Consider the following 18,070-nt stretch of genomic DNA (forward strand, 5'->3'; position numbering starts at 1 on the left):
AAACTAGAATTGTGGTAGGTGGCTTGTATTTTAGTAGGCTAGCGTAACACTCGCTTTGCCTCATAATTATCTAACCGGTTTGTTAAGTATTGTTGTAGAATTTTTTAATAGGCTATTCACCCCCTTCTAGCCATTAGGACCTTTCAATCATGCAGAAATGAGAATGAAATACGATCTTGATCGTAAGAAGTAGGACATTTCGAACTGCAAGTGCTTGATGGTGGCTAAGTATACTATTTCAGATGCAATAAGGGGATCAATCGTAGATTGTGACACCGTCACAGAGTATCTCAAGAAAGTGGAGAGTCAATTTACTGGCTCTTCAAAGGCTTATGCAAGCACCCTGATAAAGAAATTATTCAATGAGAAATACTCTGGTAGAGGGATAAGAGAGCACATATTGAAGATGAGCAACACGACATCCAAGCTCAAGCCAATGGATTTGGGGCTCAAAGATGAGTTCCTGATTCATTTGATTTTTGCTTCTTTGCCTAAAGAGTATGAATTTTGTTGCTAACTACAACATGCAGCCCGATAAATGGGACATTGAGAAGCTCATTGCCATGTGTATGCAAGAAGAGGAGAGGCTTAAAAGCTCACATGGTGACTCTGCTAACCATGTGAAGGACTATAAAAAGAAGAACTTTAACAAGAATGCCAAACCTCAAGGGAAAAGCCCTCAGAATGATCACCATCAGAAGAACAACAATACCTAAGTTGACAAGAATCAATCCAAATGGTGCAAGAAGTATGGACATTACCAGAAGGACTATCCAGATTTCCTAAAAAGCCTTTTGAAGAGAGGTGAGGACATTATTACATTCATAGATGAGACCTTGTATTTAAGTTATTCAAAATTTACTTGGTGGATTGACTCTGGTGCAACTATTCATGTTATAAATTCATTATAGGGATTTCATACGAGGATGACCCTGCAAAGAGGAGAAAGAAGAATTAAAGTGGCAAATGGAGTTGAAGCTGGAGTTGAAGCCATGGGAGATCTCTCTTTAGAATTAGATGATGGTTTTGTACTTTAGCTTTCAGATGTCCTTTATGTACCCTCTTTGCGTAGAAATTTAATAAGTGTTTTACGTCTAGACGATGATGGATATGATTGTCATTTTGGTAATGGCAAATGTCAGATTATGTTTAATAATAAGTGTGTTGGTCTTGCCTTTCAACAAGATAAGCTTTATTTGTTATCACTTTCTGAGAATGTGAATGCTGTGAGCACTGAGAATGAGAATGCCTCCTCATCTATGAATGCAAGAAATAAGCAGAAGAGAGTTCATGATGTATCATCAAAATTATGGCACTGTCGTTTAGGCTATATTTCGAGGGGGGAGAATAGAGCAATTGATTAAGAAATCAATTCTTCTGCCATTAGAATTTTTAGATTTAGAACAATACATTGATTGTATAAAAGGAAAGTATGTTAAAAAATAAAGAAACATGACAAACGAAGCGCATGAATTTTTAAAATAATTCACACAGACATCTATGGTCCTTTTCCTGTGAAGGGTGTGGATGGTTATGATTCATTAATAACATTCACATATGATTATTCTCGTTATGGCTATATTGATCCAATTAAGAAAAGATCAGAAGCATTGAATAAATTTAAGATATTTAAGGCTGAAGTAGAAAATCAGCACAATTTAAAGATTAAGATAGTAAGATTCGACCATGGGGGGGAGTACTACGGTCGACACCCCATATGACCAAGTTCCTAGACCTTTTGTAAGGTTCTTACTGACAAATGATATAGTTGCCCAGTATTCTACACCGGGCGAGCCTTAGCAGAATGGAGGAGCTAGAAGACGCAACCGTACCTTAATGGATATGGTGAGAAGTATGATAAGTTACTCTACTCTACCGATAAGTTTATGGATGGAGACGTTAAAAATCAATATTCATATTCTTAATCGAGTGCCAAGCAAGTTGATGCCCAAAACACCATATGAGTTGTGGACAGAAAAGGAATCCTCACTTAACTATTTATGTGTGTGGGGCTTCCAGCTAAGGCTAAAGTCTTTAACCCAAACATAGGGAAGCTAGGCTCTAAGACAGTCAGTTGACATTTCATTGGCTATCTAGAAAAGTCAAAATGTTATCGCTTTTATTGTTCTAACAGACATACGAAGTTTGTAGAAATGAGACACACTGTGTACTTGGAGGATGATATGGTCAAGGGGAGCATGGTAGTGCGAGAAATTAACCTAGAGGAGAAGCGGGTACATGTGCCTACTCCGATGGTTCAGGAGCCATTCTTCACACTACCTATTGTTGCTACACCAACAGTGTAAGACACTGTAGTAACAACATCTATTGTTAGTTCTTCCATAGCGACAATGAATGAACATGAGGAACCTGTCCTTTAGGATCCTTTAGAACCCGTTGTCACGCATGAGGAAGAGCAACAATAGCCTCATATAGAACAAGCGTCAACTAACAAGGCCCCTAGAAGGTCTCAAAAAGTCAGGAAACCAGCCATTTCTGATGACTACGAAGTCTATGAATGTGAAGAATCTCAAATGGAGGGATGATCCCACCTCATTTGAAGAAGCCATGAGAAGCGCTCACTCATCAAAGTGGCTTGAAGCCATGCAAGATGAAATGAGATCAATGAATACCAATGGTGTTTGGGACTTAGAAACAATTCCTAAAGGAGCCAAGACAATAGGCTATAAATGGGTCTACAAAACTAAATATGACTCTAAAGAGAATATAGAAATATTTAAAGCGCGACTTGTGGCAAAAGGCTTCACGCAAAGAGAAAACATAGATTACAATGAGATATTTTCTCTAGTCTCATGTAAGGATTCTTTTAGAATTATAATAGCGCTTGTAGCAAATTATGATTTAGAATTACATCAGATGGATGTAAAGACGGCGTTCCTAAACGGGGATTTGGAGGAAAATGTTTACATGGCATAACCAAAAGATTTTGTTATGGAAGGAAAAGAACGTATGGGATACCACCTGAAGAAATCCATTTATGGATTAAAATAAGCATCAAGACAATGGTATTTAAAGTTTGATAGTACAATAAGGAAGTTTGGGTTTCAAGAAAATATAGATGACAATTGCGTTTATGCAAAGTTCAAGAATGGGAAATACATTTTCATAATCTTGTATGTGGATGACATCTTACTCGCCAGTAGTGATGTTAATCTACTACTAGAAATAAAGAAGTTCTTGTCCTCGAATTTCGATACAAAGGATCTTGGTGAAGCTTCGTTCGTTATAGGAATAGAGATTCACCGAGATGGAAGAAAGGAGGTTTTAAGAGTATCACAAAAGGCATACTTAGAAAAGGTTCTAAAGAAATAAAGTATGAAAAATTGTAAGCCTTCACCTGCTCCCATAGTCAAGGGCAATAGATTTGGGGAATTCTAATGTCCCAGGAACCAATATGAGATTGATCAAATGAAAGCGGTCCCATATGCTTCAGCTGTCGTAAGTTTATGGTATGCTCAAGTATGTACACGCCCTGACTTAGCGTTTGTTACCGGGTTACTTGGCAGATATCAGAGTAATCCAGGAATAGAACACTAGAGACTGGTAAAGAAAGTTTTGTGTTACTTGCAAGGCACAAAGGACCTCATGATAACGTATAGAAGATCTAATTCCCTACACATAGAGGGATATACATATTCAGATTATGCGGAAGATGATAGAAAGTCCACATCAGGATATATATTTACTCTCGTAGAAGGAGCTATATCGTGGAAAAGTTCCAAGCAGACCGTCACTACATCGTCTATGATGTATGCCAAGTTTGTAGCGTGTTATAAGGCCACGGGACAAGTAAATTGGTTGAAGAAATTTATGCCTGGGTTGAAAGTGGTAGACGACATACATAAGCCACTCAAGTTGTACTACAACAATAATCCAACAGTATGTTATGCTCACAACAACTCGTCAGCCGCTCGGAGGCGATGGCCAGCTGCTCGGACTTGCCCCGCAACTGCTCGGATGCCGTCGCCAGCTGCTTAGATAGGATGCCCTTCTAGTATTCTAGATCCCGCATGTTGGATTCAGCAAGGTCTCGCTTGCATTGGGCCCTTTGGATGTTCTTTTCCATGAGCTTCATCGCCTCCTTGAGCTTTTCATTATCCTCGATGAGGGGCTCCATCCTCTTGATCAGCCATCGCCGCTATTCGGTGGTCCAAGCAATACCCTGCAAAAGCGCCAAGATTATGAAGAACTCAAAATCTCCAACGATAAACATGAACATTAATGACACAATGTTAACCTTGATATGTTTCACCGCCATGGAAAGGGTGGACTCCAGCCTCCTGAGCTCCTTGGTGGTGTCCTCCTCCTCAACGACACCACTTCGTTGCCCCGCTTACGGATGATTCAGACGACTTGAGGTCATGATTCCTCATGCTCAATCTCTTCCACCTCGTCCTCTTCCTCCGCAGCGAGTGGCGCCACCTAGGGGCTTGGTGGTCGAACAACACGTCCGACAACGCCCTCTGACGTCTTGGGGAGTGCGGTCGACTCTTCTGGTTGCACCGGACTCACCGCCCCAGACTCAGGCATGGCACCGTCATCTCCAGCATTCGTCGCTGAAGACCCAGCATTTTCCACCGTTGCACCAGGCATTACCGCCGACCCGTCCGCCATCGGTGCCAACTGTTCACCGCTGCCAAGTCTACCAGCATAGTGGTTGACTCCTCCATAGGCCGTCGAGCGCTCGGGGACTCTAGGATGGGATCTACCGGCATCTTCTCCACGCCGGGACCAGCCCTCAGTTGCTCGCCGGTCTAGACGAATGTATTCAACTCCTCCGTATGCCTCGCTCTACATCAGATTAGCTCGTCAGTCACCACCGTGATAAAGATCCGATAGGAAAATAACTGCAAGGGAAGAATACTTATGTGTTGGCCTGCTCATACACTTTTCTGAACCGGTGCTGCCTACCCGAGCCCCCAGGCATGGCCTTGGGTTTGATTCCCGCACCTTGGGATGGAGGTCTCGTGGTCTCTGCTCGTCGCTCTGGGACTCCCCTCGCTTGTTGCTCGAGGACTCCCTTCGCCTGCTGCTCGGGGACTCCCATCGCCTGCTGCTCAAGGACTCCCTCCTTTCCCTTTGATTGCTCCTCTACACGCATGTTGTGCAGAGGTGCCTCAGTGCTCGGTGGAGGAGCCACTAGCACTTCATCGTCATCTGACCACTCGAACATCGTCGCACTCTGTGTCTGAGTGGTTTGGTCATCGCCAAGCGAAATGCTGCCCAGCTCGCGGGGGACAACACCCGTCGTCTTCCTCTTCTTTTGGGTTGGCTCATCTATTGTTGCCCTCTTCCCCCAAGCTTTCTTTGACACCGGGGGTCCTCTCCGTCTGACCAGTGTCAGCGCCTCCGGATTCTGATGAGGCGCTGATGGCACCTTCCTCAGGCTACATCGGTGGCCGAGCGTCTACTGTCTTTGGCTAATCGCCCCTCGGCACGCTCGAGAAATACATCGCTCGTTCCTACGAATGGATCTTTCCATAAGTGCATCAGTTCACTGCTCGGCAACCGTAAAGGATAAAAAGCATCAGGAACAAAACAATTGGGATGTATACCTAAGGAGATGGATTCTTGCAGTTAAAGGGTCTCGTCTGCCCTGACACGCTGAATGAGGCAAACGGAACGAATAGCTCTGCAGCCCGCTCTAGCAAATCGTCCCTCGACAGCATCTCTGTCCTCTCCCGAGTGCCATCGGTGTCGCCCTTGAAGTCATAGCCCATGTGGGACCTCTCCTTGTAGGGCTGGACATGGCGTACTATGAAGCTCGCTGCCACTAGTCCACCATTGGTCTTCACACCCTTTATTAGGGCGAGGAGCTCCTTCACTTGCTCCATATCAGCATTGCTTGGCCTCTCCGACCAGCTTTTCTAGCTCTTCAGGATGTGGTCGACGTCGCAGCGGATGGCAGGATGGCTCTGCTTCATGTAGAACCACCTGGCGTTCCACCCCTTCAGTGACGTGTTCAGCGGCACAGTAAGGTACTCGCCCACCATTCCATCGCGTAGCTGAAGATACACTCCGCCCACCACCTTGGAACCACCACCGCCTTTCTTCTTCAGCTAGAATAGGCGACGAAAGATGTTGAAGTGGGGAAAGATTCCGAGATACGCCTCATAGAAATGGATGAAGATAGATATGTGCAATATAGTGTTTGGGTGGAGGTTGCACAGACTAACTCTCTAGAACTCCAACAAATCCCTCAAGAACAGATGAACAGAAAATTCTAATTCACGCTAAAAGTAGTCCTCAAATACTACAGCTTCATCGGTATGAGGCATTGGATAGTGCTCACCAAGGGCTGGCCGCCATCCGACAGTGACGCGGTCAGGAAGAACGCCCGCCTCCACCAATCTATCGAGCTTCGCCTCTTCCGTACGCGATGGCACCCACTCTTCATCACGGCTGACTCCGACACTCGCCTTCTTCGGGTTACTAGCTCCCTTCTTTGGCATCATCTCTCAGATCTGGTTTGGGGTGGCGGCAGAAATGCGGGCGAATATGAATCTAGAGGTGCGAGGGCTGAGGAGGAAAATAAAATGGCAAAGTGACAAAGGTGGGAGCGCGGGGTGCGGCGGCGCAATTATAAAGCACTCCCCCACCTCTCGCATTCGAGGGTTTTTGGGAAACCGCTCCTAGATTTGTGCCTCTCCGAATTCTCCGCAATCGTGTGGTGGGCCGTTACCTGGGCCTTCGCTCCAATACAGCCCGTATAGCTCTTTTCTCGCGCGCAATTTGTTACTGCTCATCGAATATTCGTCGAGTTCTCCACCATCCATTACGGCTCAGTAATTACTATTGTACAACCATTACTCCGGTATTTTCTGCGCGATTTGTTTTCTCCAAAATTTTCACTTGTGTCTCGGGGACTACGTCAGCAATACGACTTAGATCCTCACCACATTGGGGACTTTCTTCTGATGACTGTTGTTTCTGACTCTGGCATCACGTGACTACGTCACCTACTGCTAGGCTCGAAGACTAAGTGGGCACACTTCACCTAGCGGTGAATGTATTTTTCTCGTTTCGGGACTACGTCCGAGGACTGGCTGCCTGTTCGGCTGGTCTTCTACTTTTCTTCTACTTTGGACCCTGACACCACATGACTACGTCCCCTACTGTCAGACTCGGACACTAAGTGGGCATACTTCATCTTGCGGTGAGTGTGTTTGCTTTAATCTAGAAGACTCCGCGCCTCTTAAAGCTGAAGAAGACTATCTCCCTTTCTTGTGGTCAGACCCTAAGTGGGCACACTTGGTCCACTGCGAGGAAATTTTTGATTCTGAACTTGAACTCCTTACACCCTTATGGCAAGCCGTATTTGGGTTACACTGCTCGGCGACGGTTCACACTGCTCGGCGATGGTTCACGCTGCTCGGCGACGGTTCACACTGCTCGGCGATGGCTCACAACTGCTCGACAACTTATTGCGGTGGTTGGACTATGAGTTTAACTGCTCGGCTTTGTTCGCACCTGCTCGGACAAGCTCAAGACGGCGTTGCACAACGGATACAAGGCGCTCGGGGACTAGCTATGGGGGGCATGACCCCGGATACCCATGGCAGACCACATAGGCTGCGCCCCCTGGGACGGCCCAGCCCTTAAAATGAAGACTTGCGGGGCACGACGCTGCTCGGTGTCTCCCGTAAGACACCAGTGAGATATCATGAAGATACTACGAGATCTGTTAGGATACGTATGATCCCGTGATTCATGTAATATGTTATTACTTTTCGGTTATCTCTCAGATCTAACCGACTTATAACCCTACCCCGGATTATATAAGCGGGCAGGGACCCCCTCTAAACTCACGCAATATCATACGATAGCCAATACAATCCAACAGACCACATGAGTAGGGTATTACGTCGTACTGATAGCCTGAACCTGTCTAACTCGTGTGTCTCTGTTGCCTTCTTATTCTCGATTACACGCATCTCTGTCGATCAATCTGTCTTTGTAAGATACCCCTCGAAAGACTGTTGGTGATATTCTATCGACAGGAACCTCTCCATGGAATGGCGAGGGCGATGCTGAGCCCGCGGAGGCTGTGCCCCACCAGGACAAGCCTGTCGCCATGGGGGACCGCGGCCACCGCGTCCAGCAGCGGCCGCGAGTAGTCCTCGAACGACGCCACCTCGTGGAGGCACGCCAGGTGCACCCCCGACGCGGCCATGTCGAGCGCCGTCGCCCGGTGCCCCGCGGCGCGCAGACGCGCCACCACCTTGTACCAGCACCACGCGCCATGCGCCATGCGCCAGGCCGTGCACCAGGATGAAGTGCTTGCCGCCGCTCTCCTTCTGCCGGTGGGCCATGCCGCTAGCAGGCGCAGGTCTACTGGCCTGAATTATTCATCAGACCATCACCCAGGAAGCTTCGTGCGTTCGTTTGTACGGAGAGGAATGCATTTTTTATTTTTTTGTTATACACTATGAGACGGCCGATGAGGAGTAGCTGTCAGTGTGTGCCCCACTAGGATACGGTCATACAAGTATATATCCTTTTTTATCTAAAGATAAATGTTTAGGGAACTATATATGTAAAAATAAAAATACTGCCGTGTTCGATTAGAGCCGGCCGTTGCTGCTATGCTAAGCGGCTGCGGCTGCAGTCTAACACAACCATAGATGTATGGCTGGCATTGTTGCTCCGTTCACTCTACTCAGTGAACGGCATAGTAAGCCGCGTTCTTGTTCCGCTCTTGAATTCATTGGTCTTCACGACACAGTAATAATGGCCTAATAACAAAGGGTTTCTGCAACAGTAATCACACAACAATAACAACAACCATGTAACGATACAATGTCGTGGTAGCCCTCAATAGCGGTAGCACCGCGCGGGAGGCCTGCTACTTACTATAAAGAGTAAATTTTATTAGGGTTCTCAAACTTATTCCGAGTTCTCATCTAGATCTCAGTACTTTCAATTTGCACATCAACATCCCTAAATTTTGTTTAGTATGTCATCCCGGTCCAAACCCTATCTCCCACTTCTACAGCGCTGATGTGGACTGCCAGCTCTGCCCACGTGTGATTCAAAGTTAGGCCGGGGCAGGGTAAAATTTGTAGAAAACCCCTTGACTTCCTCGTAATCCTCACATCCGTTCGTCTTGAGTTCTTCACGTCCAAGCGCAACCACCGCTCCCTCGCTTTTGCTCCAAAGTACGCACACAACCGCATATAGTCCGCAGTATCCTCGCCGTGTTCAGTCGCCGTGCGTCGTCGTCCTGCAGCTTGTTGACGATGCCTCTGGTGCCCACGATGATCTCCTTGCAGCTGGCGTCCATGGGCCAGCCCAGTTAGCACGTCCGTGGCGAGCTTCTGCAACTCCGTGTGTAGCTGTGCTGCTTCCTGCCTTCCTGTACTATGTTGAATAATTCTTGTGCATGGTAGTTAGTTAGCACGTTTAAATATTCATGCCATTTGTTTTAGAATGTATGCATGTGTATAGATGCATCTGTTGGCTGTAGGCGAGTAGAGCCGAGACGTGCGTGTGTGTACACCAGTGCGTTGTGTGTGTGCTCTGCGCTATGGTGCTGATCGCCGGCATCTGGGACTGGGAGGGACGTCTCTCACCGGCGAGCATCTCACAATACTGCAGTGTGTCGTGCAGACTGCTCACCGTGAACACGGTCTCTGTGACGCTTTGCCGGTCCTGTGCGGGTTCTGGAGGAGAACCGGTGATGCCTCCATAGTCCATACATACAGGGGCTTAGCCTGCCGGTGAAGAGCAGTGACGTAGAAGAAGCGGGTCAGCCGTCAGGGATACGAGCTCGTACGCGCCCAGCTCGCAATCGTGGCTCACCTGATGGAGCCGCTTGGATGTGGAGACCTTCCACGTCTAGTAAGCCGAAGAGCGACGCCTCCATGCATGAACGCCAGGGGTGTAGAAGAGGGGTGGAGGTGTGCGCGGCGTGGTGCTGCCAATCAAGCTCGTGGCTACGGCTGAAGATGTGTGCGCCCTCGCTGACGAGCTTCACGGTGATGCACCGGAAGTCGGTGATGTTGTGTGCACTTGCAAATCCGCCGAGGAGCACGGCGATGCCCCAAATGAACTGAAGCTTCCCGAGCCTGTTCGCCGCCTTCTCAGCACGCCCCAAGCGCGACACCGTTAAGCCGTGAACCGCTACCACTGCCCAACGCCACAGCTCGAAGGACGCCGATTGAGGAAGTCAAGGGGTTTTCTATAAACTATACCCTGCCCCCACCCAACTTTGAATCGCACGTCATCAGAAACATCCACGCTGGCAGTCCACATAAGCGCCGTAGACGTGGGAGATGGTGTTTGGACCAGGATGACACACTAAACAAAGTTTAGAGATCTTGATGTGTAATTTGAGAGGACCGGGACCTAAATGAGAACTCGAAACAAGTTTTAGGGCCTCTGGTGAAATTTACTCTATTATAAATGTCTCGGTTTAAAGATCTAGCTTTATATAACCAAACAAAGTTTAAAGATCTAGCTTTATATAACCAAATAAGGTAGATGTCAACAGAATATCATCGGCAGTCCTCCGAGGGGTATACTACAAAGGTAGATTGATCGGTAGAGATGCGTATAATCGAGAACAAGAAGAAACAGAGACACAAGAGTTAGACGGGTTTGGGCCGTCTGCATGACATAATACCCTACTCCTGTGGTCTGTTGGATTGTATTGGCTATCGTATGATATTGCGTGTGTTTAAAGGGGGTCCCTGCCCGCCTTATATAGTCCGGGGGGCAGGGTTACAAGTCGGTTAGATCTAGGAGATAACCGAAAAGTAATAACAGATTACAGGAATCATGAGATTATATGTATCCTAACAGATCTCGTAGTATCTTCAGGATATCTTTCCGGTGTCTTACGGGACACGCCGAGCAACGCCGTGCTCCGCAAGGCTTCATCTTTTGGGCTAGGCCACCCCCTGGGGGTGCAGCCCATGTGGTCTGCCGTGGGTATCCAGAGCCATACCCCCCACAGCTAGTCCCCGAGCACCTTGTATCCGTTGTGCAACGCCGTCTTGAGCTTGTCCGAGCAGGTGCAAACAAAGCCGAACAGTTAGACTCATGGTCCGACCACCGTGATAAGTTGTCGAGCAGTTGTGAACCGTCGCGGAGCAATATGAACCGTCGCCGAGCAGTTGTGAACCATCGCCGAGCAGTGTGAACCGTCGCCGAGCAGTGTATCCCAAGTAAGGCTTGCCATAAGGATGTAAGGAGGTCAAGTTCAAAATCAAAAAAAATTCCTCGCAGTGGACCAAGTGTGCCCACTTAGAGTCCGACCACGAGAAAGGGAGATAGTCTTTTCAACTTTAGGAGGCGCGGAGTCTTCCAGATTAAAGCAAACACACTCACCGCGAGGTGAAGTGTGTCCACTTAGTCCCCAAGCCTGACAGTAGGTGACGTAGTTATACGGTTCCAGGGTCCAAAGTAGAAGAAAAGCAGAAGACCAGCCGAGCAGGCAACCAGTCCCTGGGCGTAGCCTCGAAATGAGAAAAGCACATTCACCGCAAGGTGAAGTGTGCCCACTTAGTCCCTGAGCCTGACAGTAGGTGACGTGGTCACGTGGTGCCAGGGTTAGAAACAACAGTCAACGGAAGAAAATCCCTAGTGCGGTAAGGAACCAAGTCGTATTGATGACGCAGTCCCCGAGCCACAAGTGGAAATCTTAGAGAAAACAAATCGTGAAGAAAAAACCGGAGTAACGGCTGTACAGTAGGAGTTACTGAGCCTTAATGGATTGTGAAGAAGTCGGCGAATATTCGGTGAGCAGTAACAAATTATGGCGAAAAAATGGGCGATACAGGCTGCAGTTGCGCGAAAGCCCAGGTAACGGCCCACCACGTCGTTTCAGAGAATTCGGAGAGGCGCAAATCGTGGAGCGGTTTCCCAAAAACCCTCGAATACGAAAGGTGGGGGAGTGCTTTATAACTACGTTGCCGCACTCCATGCTCCCACCTTTGCCACTTTGCTACTTTGTCTTCCTCCTTAGCTCTCGCACTTCCAGATTCATATGCGCTTTCGCCGCTAATCCCAAACCAGATCTGAGAGATGGTGCCAAAGAGGGGAGTTGGAAACCCGAAGAAGGCGGCTGTCGGAGCCAGCCATGACAATGAGTGGGTGTCATCGCTCATGGGGGAGGCGGAGATCAACAAGATGGTGGAAGCGGGTGTTCTTCTAGACTGTGTCACAGTCGGATGGTGGCTGGCCAACGGTGAGCCCTACCCAATGCCTCATACCGACGAAGCTGTAGTATTTGAAGATTACTTCTGGCGCGGGTTAGGATTTCCTATTCTTCCTTTCTTGAGGGATTTGTTGGAGTTCTAGAGAGTTAGTATGTGTAATCTCCACCCAAACACCATCTTGCACATCTCTATCTTTATCCATTTCTATGAGGCCTATCTTTGAGTTCTTCCCCACTTCAACCTCTTCCGTCACCTGTTCTGGCTGAAGAAGAAGGGCAGCGACGGTTCCAGGGTGGTTAGCGGCGTGTATCTACAACTCCACGATGGGATGGCAGGCGAGTACATCACTATACCGCTGAACACATCGTTGAAGAGGTGGAACGCCAGGTGGTTCTACATGAAGCAGAACCATCCTGCCATCCATTGCAACGTCGACCATGTGTCGGAGAACCAGAAGAGCTGGTCAGAGAAGCCAAGCAGTGGTGATATGGATCAGGTGAAGGAGCTCCTCGGCTTGATAAAGGGCATGAAGATGAACGGTGCACTGGTGGCGGTGAGCTTCATAGTGCGCCGCGTTCAGCCCTACAAGGAGAGGGCCCACATGGGCTTTGACTTTAAGGGGGACACCGACGGCACCTAGGAGAGGACAGAGAGGCTGACGAGGGATGATGTGGTAGAGCGGACCATAGAGCTATTCACCCCAAATGCCTCGTTCAGCGTGTCAGGGCAGACCAGGGCCTTCAACTATATGAACCCACCTCCTCAGGTAAACATCTCAATTGTTTGTTCCTAATCCTTTTTTATCTTGTACCGTTGTTGAGCAGTGAACCAATTTACTTGTGGAAAGATCCATTCATAGGGACGAGCGGTGTACTTCTCGGGTGTGCTGAGGAGCGATTGGCCAAAGGCAGTGGACGCTCGGCCAACAACTCAGCCTGAGGAAGGTGCCGTGAGCTCCTCGTTGGAGTCTGGAGGCACAGATGCTGGTCGAATGGAGAGTCCCCCCGCCCTGGTGTCAGAGAAAGTCTAGGGGAAGAGGGCAGCGGCAGATAAGCTAGCCCAGAAGAAGAGGAAGATGATGGGTGCTGCTCCCTGTAAGCCATGCAACATCTCACTTGACGGCGACCAGACCACTCAGACATAGAGTGCGGCGATGTCCGAGTGGTCAGATGATGATGGGGCTCCAGTGGCTCCTCCACCGAGCACAGAAGCACCTCCACACAACACGCGTGCGGAGGTGCATTCGAAGGGAGAGGAGGTAGTCCTTGAGGAGTAGGCGAAGGGAGTACCCGAGCAATAGGCAAAGGGAGTCCCCGAGTGGCAAGCGAAGGGAGTCCCTGAGCGATAGGCGGAGGAGAGGCCAAAGGCAGGGGTAGCGAGACCTTTAGCCTAGGGCACTCGAGTTGACCCCAGAGCCATGCTTAGGGGCTCGAGGAGGCAGCGCTGGTTCAGAACCGTGTACCGGGAGGCCAACGTGTAAGTTTCTTTTCCTTGGATTCAGCTTGGTGTCGGATCCTTATAGTTGCGGTGATTAACAAGCTAATCTAATGCAGAGCGAGGCGTACGGAGGATCTAAATCCATCCGTCCAAACTGGCAAATAGCCGAGGGCTGGTCCCGACGCAGAGGCAGTGCTGGTAGACCCCGTCCCGGAGTCCTCAGGCGCTCAATGACCTATAGAGGAGTCAACAGGCGCTGCTGATGGACTTGGCGATGGAGAATAGTTGGCGCCAACGATGGGTGAGCCAGCGGCAGTGCCCAGGGCAACGACGGGAGCCGCCGAGTCTTCGGAGGTGGATGCTGAAGTTGCCGACACTGCGCCAAAGTCTAGAGCGAAGAAGCCGGTGTTGCCAGAGGAGCAGGCGGTGCTCCCTAAGGCGTCGAAGGGCATGGTCGGACACGCTGTACAGCCATCGAGCCCCCTGGTGGTGCCACCAGCTACGGAGGAGGATGAAGTGGAAGAGATTGAGCGTGAGGAAGCTTGACCTCAAGCCATCCGGATCCTCCACAAGCAGGGTGATGAAGTTGTGGTTGTGGAAGAGGAGGACACCACCAGGGAAGTCAGGAGGCTAGAGTCCACCCTTTCCATGGCGATGAAGCAGATCAAGGTTAGTATTGCATTGGCAATGTCTATCTGTGTCGTCGGAGATTGGAGTTCTTCATAATCTTGTTGCTTTCGCAGTGCATAGCACAAACTACCGAACAACAGTGACAGCTGATTAAAAGAATGGAGCCCCTCACCGAGGAGAATGAAAAATTGAAGGAGGCAGTGAAGCTTATGGAGAAAAATGTCCAGAGGGCCCATCGTGAGTGGGATCTTGCCGAATCTAACGCGTGGGACCTAGATTACCAAAAGGGGGCCTTATCTGAGCAGCTGGCGACTGTGTCCGAGTAGTTGTGTGGCGGCTCTGAGCAGCTGAGAAGCCTCTCTAAGCAGAAAAAGGTACTACAAATCGGTGAACTTGTTCTATATTGCCAAACAACTTTAATGTTGCTGACGATCGTCACTTATGTAGAGCAAGATGCGGAGATCAGCCAGTTGCGTTAGGTCATCAGTCAACTCCAAGAGGAGGAGAAGAAGGCATCTGGGCAAGCGGAGAAACTGGCCAAGGAGCTGAAAGGTGAGTAGTTCATGGTCGGAGTTGTTGCTTAAGTGACTTCATCACTTGATGGATCTTCTCGGTGCTTGCAGAATACCATTGAAGGACCAAGGCCCAGTTCGGCATGCTAGAGTTGGAGGCGCAAACCCAGAGGCAAAAGCTCGACATCGTGGTGGCCGGAGTCAGGCCGGTGTTGGACTGCGTCGACATGGAGGCAGCTGCAAGGTGGCATGGGAGAACTTCAAAAGCTTCAACCATGACGCCACTGTCTCTGTTGTGACCCATACCCTAGCGGTAGTCCGGTCTCATTACCCTACCATCGATCTGCGAGTGATAGGGGTCAGATTTGCTAGAGGGACTGGTGCGACGAAGCAGCAGGAGCTTGAAGATGAGGTGGAGGACACGGCGAAGAGGTTGGCTGCAGACGTCGACCTGTTCAACGAGGTGGACGGGGAGGGCCAAACATAATGACTTGCTCAGAGAGTGATCTGTAATAGCTAGAGAGGATAGTTAAAACACGCGAAAGCACAGACAATTATTTATGTATGTGTATAAATGTTGTAAAGTGACATGTGCATGTTTATGCAGTTTGCTAGTATTTCGGTGAAAAATCAATGTAGTGTTAACCCTAACACAATTATACATAGTATAAGTAGCGTCTGAGCAGTTAGTTCATGACTGAGTTCTTGGCCTTGGCTCCCATATTCCATAACGTCGAGCGCGGAGCCCGTGCACGTGTAGGAGGAACAGACGTGACCAAGGAACCACAGCCGACCGCCCATAACGCAGAGCACGGAGCCCATAGCACATGTAGGGAGAGATCAGAGACTAGGTTTTCTCCAAAGAAAACAGAGTGGAATGTGTGCTGCTTGACGGTTGGTGAAATATCTTGGAGATATGAAGAAACATGGCGGAGCATTTATGGAGATCACGTATTGGAGTTTGTTAAGGAGTAGCTTAGAGCTGGCGACCGCAAATGGAGATTAAACCATAATGGAGATATAATGGAGACAAATTATGGCGACAAAAACTTCAATCATTATGGAGTGAAGAGTATATATCTGGAGCGTTTTGAGGATAGAAACATATAAGATGCTCGATATACCATGAATTGGGTATATCAACTCTGTCCAAGTCACATAGCCGGTAAGACCCTGGTCGGATAACCTCTTTGACCATATAAGGCCCTTCCTAGGGGGAGGAGAGCTTGTGCATCCCTTTGGTTTTCTGTTTTCTACGGAGAACAAGGTCGCTGACAGCAAATGAACGACCTTTGATGTTGCGGTTGTAGTATCTCCGCAAAGCCTTCTAGGTATTTGGTTGTGCGGATGCAAGTGATCAGGCATTCTTCTTTGGCCCTGTCGACGTCCTCTATCCGAACAGCTGTGGCTTGCTCTTCATTATAATGTTCCACTCGAGGTGCTCGGAAGGCAATGTCCGTTGGAAGTATGGCTTCTGAGCCATAGACCAGGAAATATGGAGACACACCGGTGCTGCGAACAGCTTGAGTATGCAGTCCCTAGACCACTGCTGGGAGCTCTTTGAGCCATCTACCCAGATGCTTTTCCTCTTTCTGATACAACCTCCTTTTGAGGGCATCAAGGATCATGCCGTTCGCCCGTTTGACCTGGCTATTGGCTCTAGGATGGACAACAAAGACGTATTTGACGAAGATGCATCGGTCTTCACAGAAGTCCCAAAAATGATGACCAATGAATGTAGTTCTGAGGTTGGTGATAATGCTATTTGGGAGACCGAATCTATGGATGATGTCTTCGAAGAGCTCGACTGCTTTCTTTGCAGTAGCCGAAACAAGTGGTTTGTATTCAATCCACTTTGAGAACTTGCCGATGGCGACATACACATACTGGAAACCACCTGGCGCTGGCTTAAAAGGCCCAATCATGTCCAGTCCCCAGCATGCGAAAGGCTAGGAAGTTGGGGTGGTCTATAGTTCTTGTGCCGGCACGTGTATCTGCTTGGCGAAAAACTAGGATCCTTCACAACGTCGGACGAGGTCTTCTGCGTCGGCGATGGCCGTGGGCCAGTAAAAACTAGCTCGGAAAGCTTTGCCGACCAGGTTTCTCAAGGTCGCGTGATTGTCACAGGAACCAGAGTGAATTTCGAGAAGTAGTTTCACTCCCTCTTCTTGGGTGATGCATTTCTGCACTATCCCTTCCTTGGCACTTTTTCTCATCAAGTTCCCCGTAATGCTTGCTTCGATGGATTAGGCATTCAGTTTTAGTCTTGTCGGTGGGTATGTCAGCGCTGGTGAAGTACTTGATGAACTGTTCCCACCAGTCGGCGACCGGTGAAGGTACTATAAGTACCAACTGCTCGGCAAGAGAAATTTCTTGAACTTCCTTCTCTTCCTTAATAGACAGCGTAAAGAGGTCTTGAACGAAGACCCTAGGTGGAATCACGACGTGAGAAGAGCCTACTTAGATAGGTAGTTGGTGAGCTGATTTTGATCTCGTACCATGTGGTGGTACTCGATGCCGTAGAACTTCCCTTCGAATTTCCTGATTTCGACGCAATATGCGTCCATCTTTTCACTAGAGCAGGACCAGTCTTTGTTAAGCAGGTTGATGACTAGCATGGAGTCTCCATATACCATGAGGCGTTTGATGCCGAGCTCGATGGCTATACGGAGTCCGTGGAGACATGCTTCATATTCGGCGGTGTTGTTCGAGGCTGGAAAATGTATTCGAAGAACATATCAGAGCTTATTTTTGGTAGGCGTAATGAATAAAATGCCAGCATCAGCACCGTTGATGTTAAGGGCACCATCGAAGTACATCACCAGTGCTCGAGGCAAGTAGCGGGGATGGGCTCTTGGATCTCAGTCCACTCAGCGACGAAGTCAGCGAGTGTCTGTGACTTGATGGTAGGCCTGCTTCTGAATTCAATGGAGTAAGTGCAGAGGGAATTCGGTGACCATGGCGATCTTGTAATACTCGAAGTAATGGCGAAGCTTGCATGACGTGATCAGAATAGCGTATAGCAGTTTTTGAACTTGAGGATAATGAGTTTTGGGCTCATTAAGGACCTCGCTAATAAAGTATACCAGACATTGCACGTTATAGGCATGTCTGGCCTCCTCGCGTTCGACGACGATAGCTGTGCTAACGACGCGAGAAGTGGTGGTGATATAGATCAGTAGAGTTTCGTCTGGTTGAGACGCCATCATAATTGGAGGCTTTGTTAGAAACAACTTGAGCGGCTCGAAAGTTGTATCTGCCTCCTCCTACTAGGAGAAGCGCTTGGAGGCCTTGAGGAGTTTGAAGATC

The 18,070-nt window shown here is 48.6% G+C and overlaps 1 protein-coding gene across 1 annotated transcript; it reads right to left on the reverse strand.

The window, feature by feature from the left end:
• Positions 1 to 5,888: 5,888 nt before the first annotated feature.
• Positions 5,889 to 8,272, reverse strand: LOC136461321 (esterase PIR7B-like). Its single transcript, XM_066460663.1, has 2 exons — positions 8,078 to 8,272; positions 5,889 to 6,080 (listed from the first exon to the last, which is right to left on the reverse strand). Exons 1-2 carry the CDS (start codon positions 8,270 to 8,272, stop codon positions 5,889 to 5,891), a joined length of 387 nt encoding a protein of 128 aa, XP_066316760.1.
• Positions 8,273 to 18,070: the final 9,798 nt, after the last annotated feature.

The sequence above is a fragment of the Miscanthus floridulus genome, chromosome 6 (genome assembly GCF_019320115.1).
Source record: "Miscanthus floridulus cultivar M001 chromosome 6, ASM1932011v1, whole genome shotgun sequence".
Classification (NCBI taxonomy): Eukaryota; Viridiplantae; Streptophyta; class Magnoliopsida; order Poales; family Poaceae; genus Miscanthus; species Miscanthus floridulus.

Excerpts from the sequence above, each read along its gene's own strand:
- LOC136461321 (XM_066460663.1), bottom strand. The coding sequence starts at position 8,272 with ATGGCGCATGGCGCGTGGTGCTGGTACAAGGTGGTGGCGCGTCTGCGC. Across the intron at positions 6,081-8,077 it reads ATGGCGACAGGCTTGTCCTG|CTGAAGAAGAAAGGCGGTGG; the intron begins GTGGGGCACAGC and ends CGCCTATTCTAG.